Source organism: Lotus japonicus, chromosome 5 (assembly GCF_012489685.1).
Source record: "Lotus japonicus ecotype B-129 chromosome 5, LjGifu_v1.2".
In the NCBI taxonomy this organism is placed as follows: Eukaryota; Viridiplantae; Streptophyta; class Magnoliopsida; order Fabales; family Fabaceae; genus Lotus; species Lotus japonicus.
This window is the reverse complement of record NC_080045.1, coordinates 45,642,395-45,651,817: the sequence shown is the minus strand read 5'-3', so window position 1 is coordinate 45,651,817 and position 9,423 is coordinate 45,642,395. Positions and strand designations below refer to the sequence as shown.

General features: G+C 34.8%; 1 protein-coding gene across 1 annotated transcript; it reads right to left on the bottom strand.

The window, feature by feature from the left end:
• Positions 1–6,769: 6,769 nt before the first annotated feature.
• On the bottom strand, positions 6,770–7,966 carry LOC130719643 (uncharacterized). The gene is made up of 2 exons (XM_057570256.1): positions 7,402–7,966; positions 6,770–7,062 (listed from the first exon to the last, which is right to left on the bottom strand). The coding sequence occupies exons 1-2, from the start codon at positions 7,964–7,966 to the stop codon at positions 6,770–6,772; spliced, it is 858 nt and encodes a 285-aa protein (XP_057426239.1).
• Positions 7,967–9,423: the final 1,457 nt, after the last annotated feature.

Here is a 9,423-nt window from a genome sequence, read left to right as displayed (position 1 = left end):
CTAGATATCTGGCAATCATCCACAAACGTGTAGTGGCCCCATATTGAACCCTGGTGTCGGCTTGACCGGTCTTGTGAAGACACTTGTCAGCATCATTTCAAGCTCCATCCTTGTGCATACAATATTAACAATCAGATCAGACAAATTAAATAATTTTCATAACCTCTAATTAAAATAAAACATGACCGAAAAATTAGAAGTATATGTATCTTGTAATTTTATTCAACCTTAGTCCTTTGATACACATATATAGGTTCTTAGCTAGACCATAGCTAGGTATTTCTATATCTGATCTTATTTCTGACTTCAGGGAGAATACTAATTCTAACCAACACGTGCACCATTTTGTCTTTTATGTACAAACACTTTGTGCAGCAGCTGGTGTATTAATTATCTTGGTGTTCTGTCATTTATCAATGACTTACGAGTTTTTATTATTTGTCTATCCTTTTCTTTTATGAATTTAGGAGTATGTTTGTATTAGAGTTGAGTTTTATGTATGAGAATCAAAATTTCATTCAATATTTTTTTATTTGAAAAAATGTTTTTCATTATTTGAAATGTGTGCTAATGTAGGTATAAAGTGTATTCAAACACATAGTAAACTCCTTGCTTCTAATAGTAATATGGTAAGTTTAAAATACCAGATATTGAGTGTACAGTGGTGGTTGAGACGGAGAGTGCAACGAAGTAATGTGAATTTACGTTGAAAAAACCGTTTGATGCTCAAGACAGCTTAAAATTAGAGAGAATATATCCGTCTTTGAAGAGTAATATATGTAGTAAAAATAAATAGCGCTTAAATTATGAAACAACTAAAACTGTATTTATAGAGTTCGATACGAGCAATTATGAAGGAGTTTAACCTTGATTAACTATTATTTCGAGACGACGATTTTGTTTGAGTGGTCTCTGAATCTTTAATTCTATTAGGTTTGTCGAGTTAAACTTCAACTTGATCATTCTCATTCTGGTTGACCGGCACAACTTTCACTTGACTGTAAATCCTCTGAATCGATCGCCATGATATTGGGCTTAATGAGTATTTTTTTGTTGATAGGTCATTGTTAGTTGCTAGTAATGTTAGCAAATTAGTTCAATCACCAGGGTTTGAACCATTCACCCTTCAATCCCTCCCAACCCTATGTCCCTAACTAATCTTACCACTTGAGCTAACCCTCGGGGACGAACATAATGAGTATTTTGAAACAAAAATTTAAACCAGATCAACCAAAATGTATAAGCAAGGCCTTAAATCAATCATTGAATCAAAATATCTTAGCCTGAATTAATGTATCGAATAAAGGTAGAATAACTCTCAACTCTTTAGCTAACTTTTGTGTTGACTTAGACCTCCTAAATTTTAACATGGCATATTGGCATCATAGCTTATCTTAGATCCGTTTGTTGGTGGAGACCTCCCATATATGAGCCCCTACAGATTTCCAGTACTGCAAATTCTACGCTCCAAATGTCCAGCCCTGGCGTGAATGAGGTGTAGGAAGTTTTACATTGCTAGAGATATGACATAAATAACCTTTATTAACGGTAGAGCTATCCTCACCTATTAGGCCAACTTTTTGATTTAGTTAGACATTTCAAATGTCAAATTTTTATATAATCTAAGTTCCTAGTGACATCTTACATTTTTACAATCTCTAATTACTATTGTAACTAAAAAAATCTCTAATTACTATTAAACTTTTGCCTAAAATAGTTATTCCTTTTTAAAAAAATTTAAACATTAATTGTTAAAGTTCCGGTGCAAAAGACATTATACTTTCTAATTAATTGAAAAGAAAACAGCTAGCTGAAAATGTTGAATTGCTTCCCCTGGTTTTTAATATATATTGTTAGGTTCGTCATCATTGGTTGGGCTTTGTCTTCCACAATGGAAGAAACCCGACCCCATATCTTATCGTTTTGCGATTATTCTACCTTCTAAATTCTGATTTCATTTGTTTTGATTTATTGTAAAGATTCGTGTATTTGATTGTTTTTTAATCTACAAGCAACATCCAGTGCAATTTAGTACAGCACGAAAAAATACTACAGTGTAGTTGGTGACGTGGAATTGGCTAGGCGTGGGGCTTCACGACATGGTTGAAGATAATTAAAGAATAGTTCCCACCCGTGCAATAAAATAATAAACAACTTAAAAAAAAAACCGGGAAACCCACAATAAGAGGTTTAATTCCCTTGGGCCAATTTTTGGTTGTGTACGCTAGGCGCGGACCCTTTGTTTCACAATTTTAAACAACAATTTTTTTTTGGAACGAACGGAGTATATTGTATCAAGGGGAAAAAGTGGTGGAGGGGGAAAAAGTGGTGGAGGTTGGTGCTAGTGACGAGTGATTGAGATGGTGGATGGAGAAAGAATGGTCTCATAGAGTGGAAGATCGAAATGGGAAACGACTAAATTTAACGATAGAAATTTTTAAGCAAAAAGTCCATGTGGGCGGGCTGATGAACTCAATACAAATTTTGCTATATAAGTTTATGATGTCATAATGATTTTCAAATCAAATAAAAAATTTCAGGAAAAAAAGAGAAATTTTTTGGACTATGTTTTATTTTTTTTGGTACATCGGAAAGATAAATTGAACCCTCCAAGAGTCAATCCCTGGACCTCCCATACCCAATCCATATATCCTCGAGCTCCTACCACTTGAGCTATTTTACGGGGACTGGACTATGTTTTATACACGTGTAAAAAACATATTAACCTATAATTAAATGCAATTTTTTTGACACATACAAAAAATAACAATTTTAATCTTATGTAAAATAATAATAATAAAATTTTTAATTCATACCGTATTTCTTCTTACATCTAATTTATATTTATTTAATCTCTCTTATTTTTTAATTATTATTTTTATATCGGAAACATAAATAACATCTTCGAAAGTTGATTCTTAAACTTTCCTCACTCCAACTCTCATATCTCATAACTCTTACCACTTAACTATCATTCAGAGATCTTATTTTTTTAATTATACTATCCGCTATCATATCTCTTAAAATAAAATAAAAAAGTTAAGGACTGAATAAAGTCAAAGATTTACTTTCAAAAAAAAGTCAAAGATTTATTTGAGATATAAAATAGTAATTAAGCATATATACTAGTGCTAGGAAAATTACTGATAGAAAATGTGAAAACTGCAGTTCAATCATTGAAAATAAACGCCCCAAATAATGAACAATATATTAGAAATTAGTTAATTAATTAAGAAATATGAAATCTATGATTAACCTTAGATGATATGGATTCCTCTATGGACGCGATAGGGCTTCCTCTTCCAATTGCTTAAGCACATTAGTTGGAAGACATCTTCACCTGTAAAGTGTACCCATTTTCTTCCTTTTCTAAAGTATGCTAACACAGAAAAGAAACGCAAACAAAATATGCACATATCCGTACGTTTTTTTTTTTTTGGGGCAGAGGGGGGAACATGCACAGCACTTTGTCTAAATTTAGCACAGGAGAAACAACATGGTGGTGGGCCTTTATGTATCAACTACATATGTTCCTTAACTCTTACCACTTGAGCTACCCTTCAATGATGTGTTAGTTTAAATGTATTTGACTAAATGTATAGTGTTAGAAGTTATAATGTGTTAACATTGTGATTATGTATAATACAATTATTTGTTATTACTTATTAGTTACTAATTAGATATACACTGTTAGATTGTCCACATAGCAATGGAAGATCCTACTAGAGACATTGATGTTGGAGCACCTGCAACTCCACGAGCATAAGAAACTTCCTAAACTACCTTAGCTCTTGAGAAACTAATAACTATATATATATATATATATATATATATATATATATATATATATATATATCAAAGATCAAACTATTCAACTCTTTGTACCATTGAAAAAAAAATCAACATATGAAGTTGAATAAGTGTAATCTCGACATGAATTTAGCGCTGCTGCTGTGAAAATAATATCAAGATTAGCGTCTGTGAAAATTATATCAAGATTAGCGTCGACCAACGCTATCAAAACCTAAAATAGAGTTGATCTATACGGCCGATCGACACTAAAAGTTAGGGTTTAGCATCAGGTTGCCGATGAGTTGTGTCGGCTATGCCAAGTCTGAATTTCGGCGATGGCTAAAGAATCGATATAAAAATTTAGATTTAACCCTTTTAACTTATGCTACGACATCGATGCTAAAATACCATTAGCATCGGGCTTTTGGCCATTAACTTCAATTTTTGGCCAACGTTAATTAGCGTTCTTTTGTAGTGGCCCTTTGTTCTCTATTGTTGTTGGGTAAAGTTTGTTCTGAAGCTGGCTTATTTTCCATGGTTTTGATGTTGATGGTTTGACTCCTCTCGGTGGCGCAGAAGCCACCATGTCGGCTTCCCAGAAGGCTTTAAAGATTGCAACTCTGGCATAGCCAAATTGAGATGCAAGTAAATAACACAAGAAAGGGGGGGGTTTGAATTGTGTACTTTTAAATCACTTTTAAAACTTTGGTTTTCTAAAAGAATATTAGTTCTTAAAAGCTTTTCGTAAATGATTTAGTGCAGCGGAATAATAAATAGAGTTTAGCAGACGATCAACACACACAAATTTATATTGGTTCACTCTAAGCGATTGAACTACGTCTAGTACTTGGACACCACCAAGATTTCCACTAGCAAGTTTCAAGGACTTCTCCAATACAAGTATTCTCAAGGACTTCTCCCACAAGTATTCTCATGAACTTCTCCAAGTATTCTACATGACTCCTCCTCACAAGTATTGTACAAGACTTCTCCTACAATCTTTTCAAGATCGTTTAACTCTACAAGGTTTCTCTTCGTACAAGAGTAATGGTAGAGAATTTATGGTACTAGAACTCTAAGTGTTTTGAAACATATTGACCTTGGGATCACTCAAGATTTCTAAGACTAAGAGAGAATTTAATGAAGAGATTCGACTCTTTAAGGTTGTTGATTCTCTCTTTCACTTTGCAGAAATGGTAGGTAAGTTTGACACTTGAGAAAGTTTCTGCCTTGAGTTTTTGAAGCTTTGAATGCTTTGAAGAATGTAGCATTGAATGCTTTGAGCTCTTGTTCTTTCAACATTGATTCTCTTACTGCTTCATTCTTCAAGTTTGCCTTATATACTCGCTTGCTAGGGTTGTAGCCGTTGTGAGACAAATCCAACTGTTGTTCTAGCCGTTGAGATATGAGATATGTCCGTTGATTCAAATGTCTTCGGTTGGTAGATGCATTAAATGCATGCTACTGTTCAAGTCCATCCTTTAGCTGAAAATGTGATGTTTGTCAGCTAGTAGGTGGCAATAGACTTGGGCTACTCTTCAGAAATGAGACAATAATGAAGTTTGATGTTGACGCTTGTCCTTTTTTTTCATTGGTCAGCGCACTTTAAGGAGAGAGAAAATCATCACGTGATCTCTTTTTGAATCCTTAACAAATGGTTGAATTCTAAATAAGTCTTTTGGCGCCTAGAATTTTGTCTTCAATCTTTCTGAATGATGAGCTGACATTGGACGGTCAGGAGCAATTGTGCCTTGACTTGAGTTGAAAATGTGCCATAAGGTCTTGCGAATTATGAATCTTTTTTCCTTTAGAAATGATTTGACGTCGAAGTACTTTGTTCAAAATGATATACCCTCGAATTCAGATTAAATGAGAAGCTTAGTTTTCAATAAAGTGCTTGTAGATAAAAATTGTTATTCATCAAAACCAAATTTTAAAACGATATGATACGTTTGAACTTAATAGCCGAATCACTTGCAAAAGTTGGAGGTGCTGGTTAAATTTGAAAAAAAACTTCTCTCAGAAAGTCACCGGGCTCATTGTTCGTAGAATTTAGGGGCTTTGTTAGGTTTTTAATTAATTTTTACTATGTTAGCTATATGCCTTGTATCAACGAGTAAGCATGCTTTGCTTTTTTTTTAAAAGGCTAAATTTCATTGATGCTGCACCAGAGGTGCCAAATGCTGTACAGGGAACATCATAGAGGAAATAAATGAAAAACCAGCAAGGGATTAAAATACAAAGATCCCCCCAACAGTTCCTACATAAAAGGACCCAACAGTTCAAGGCTTATAATTGCCTGAGACATTCTCCTGGGTCATTAACCCATTCGAAGAAAGAATTGCAAAACTCTTTCACAAGCACAGATAACCAACTAAAGGAACGACGCTGTATCATGACAACAACAGACTCCACATCAGCTTGATCCCCGCGGAAGGTTGATTCGTTTCGATGAAGCCAAATTGACCAAATAATAGCACACCAAACAGCCCAAGCCCCTGCCCTCTGTTTAGAATTCGAACATCCATTTGTGTGCTGCAGAAAATGAGACCTGCTATCTACAGTCAAATCAAGTGTCAAGCCCAGCCAAATGTAACAGACATTCCAAACTGATGAAGAAAATGGACAAGAGAAGAATAAATGAGATAAATTCTCCTCTTCCAAAGCACAGAAGGAACACAAAAAAGCATTGCCCTAAAGTGGTATACCCCTTCTCCTAAGATTGGCTTTAGTTTGTAATCTATCCCAGAAAAATCACCAAGTGAATGCTTTGATATTTGAAGGAATAGGGAGCTTCCAAATTATGTTAAAGACCATATCAGGTTCTGAGAAATCCCATATGTGTTGCCAATCATACGCTGCCTTGACAAAATACTCCTCAACGCCATCCCATCTCCAAGAATCAACAGGATTACGAGTGGGCAAAAATTATGCTAAGAGAAGGAGAAGATCTGAGAGCAAAATTTCTTTAGAAGGCTCAAGGCGGCGCTCCCAATGCAGATTCCAAACCAATCGGTTCATCCTCCCAAGATCCCATTTGATTAACCAGATGATTCGGTTGAGCAGAAATCAAGAAAAGTCTACTGTACCGGGCCACAAGAGAATCATCACCTAGCCAAGAGTCATGCCAAAATCTTACTGAATTACCAGCCCTGATTTGTTGTGAAATGGCCTCATCAAACCACCACGAATCATGAGGATCACAACAGGAAATAACAATGTCCTTCCACCATGATGAAGCTCTACCCGACCTTGCATCAGACAGATTACCTGCAGAAAAATTATATTTCGAGTGAAGAACCTTGCACCAAAGACTTTCAGATTCAGACATTAAACGCCATCTCCACTTTCCCAACAAAGCCTTGTTAAAAAGGCTCAAGTTTCAGATGCCCAACCCCCCTTGAGACTTCGGCTTGCACACTATGTCCCATCGAATCCATGCCATCTTGCAATGTTCGTCATATCCCCCCCAAAGGAAATTTCTCATTAACTGAGTACACATCTTAATCACACCTTCAGGCATCTTAAAGAATGATAAGAAATACAGTGGAATAGCGGACAAAGTGCTATTAATTAAACTGATTCTGCCACCAAAGGATAAGTTCTTACTGCGCCTATTTGAAAGCCTGCATTTCAGTTTAGCAATCACAGGATCCCAAAAAGAAATCCTTCTAGGATTACCGCCAACGGGAAGACCCAAATAGCTAAAGGGGAGATCCAAAATTCGACAATTCAGAATATTAGCCATGACCTGAAGCTCTCGGTCCTCCATAGAGATTCCCACCAATTTGCTTTTATTGAAATTTACCTTCAAATCGGAGGAAAGTTCAAAGCAACGCAGAATTGAATTTACAGTAAAAACATTCCGGCGTGTAGCTTCCCCGATAAACAAGGTGTCATCAGCGTATTGTAAAATTGAGACCATCTCCCCTTCAGAATTTCCAAATCGATAACCAGAAAACAGGTTTAAATTTACTGCTTGTCGCAGCAAAGCGTTCAAACCTTCAGCCACTATCAAGAAGAGAAATGGAGCCATTGGATCACCTTGGCGCATACCCAATTCCATGCAAAATTCGTCGGTCGGGCTTCCATTAACAAGTACAAAAACTCTAGAAGGTTCAAGACAGCTTTGTACTAATGATATCCATTTGGGACTTAAGTTTAGTCTCCGCATCATGTAAAATAAAAAATCCCAACGGACTGAATTGTACGCCTTTTCGAAATCCACCTTGAAGGCCATAGATTTCACCTTCTTGCACTTAGCATCATGGGCCCATTCATTTGATATAAGAACACTGTCCAGCAAGCATGCTTTGTAATTGAAGTTTTATCTGATTTAATTGTTGTATCACTCATTAAGATTTTTGTCCCACTAATGTAAGTGTCATTGAACAACCATTTAGTATCAATCAAAGCAATTGAAAAAAAAGAAAACTCCATTACAATTTCAACATTTATGAGACACTTGTAGATTTGGCTTGTTTTTATCCGCCATAAATTATGAAGTTAGCAAACGCAGTCCTAGCTGATCTCAATTTTTGAAGTTTCACTTGTAGGTCTCAAACTGCCATACATAATGTATTTTTTTTAACTAGACAATTATAGTGGTCTAAAACCTCCAGAAATACGGATATTGATCGGATGTCCTATAAGAAATTAAAAATGCAAATTTTAAAATTTATCTATAAATTTCTTACGATTTTTTCTGAAAATCTTTATAGATTAAAAATTACATAATTTTTGTACACAACAATTTGCAGGAATCAACGTTGTATAGAGTTTTCAACAGTCACACAAAATACAAAATTAGGTGTGACAGTGTTACATTTCCTATGTTCAAGAATTACTTTCCTTATACAAATACCAATTCCTTTGTTTGGATGAACTAAGAATTCGTAGCACAAAAAGCTAAAAAGATTGTCCAACTCACACCTTTCACATTAATTAAGTGACAAAGTTATATAGAGTTCAAAAAAAAAACTCCATTACAATTTCAACATTTATGAGACACTTGTAGATTTGGCTTGTTTTTATCCGCCATAAATTATGTAGTTAGCAAACGCAGTCCTAGCTGAACTCAATTTTTGAAGTTTCACTTGTAGGCCTCAAACTGCGATACATAATGTATTTTTTTTAACTAGACAATTATAGTAGTCTAAAACCTCCAGAAATACGGATATTGATCGGATGTCCTATAAGAAATTAAAAATGCAAATTTTAAAATTTATCTATAAATTTCTTACGATTTTTTCTGAAAATCTTTATAGATTAAAAATTACATAATTTTTGTACACAACAATTTGCAAGGAATCAACGTTGTATAGAGTTTTCAACAGTCACACAAAATACAAAATTAGGTGTGATCGTGTTACATTTCCTATGTTCAAGAATTATTTTCCTTATACAAATACCAATTCCTTTGTTTGGATGAACTAAGAATTCGTAGCACAAAAAGCTAAAAAGATTGTCCAACTCACACCTTTCACATTAATTAAGTGACAAAGTTATATAGAGTTCAAAAAAAAAACTCCATTACAATTTCAACATTTATGAGACACTTGTAGATTTGGCTTGTTTTTATCCGCCATAAATTATGTAGTTAGCAAACGCAGTCCTAGCTGAACTCAATTT

What these genes read in the sequence shown, in the direction of transcription:
- LOC130719643 (XM_057570256.1), bottom strand. Translation starts at nt 7,966, where the DNA reads ATGCGGAGACTAAACTTAAGTCCCAAATGGATATCATTAGTACAAAGC. An exon ending in CAGGCTTTCAAATAGGCGCA is followed by an intron (nt 7,063 to 7,401) that starts GTAAGAACTTAT and finishes ATTTTTCTGCAG; the next exon opens with GTAATCTGTCTGATGCAAGG.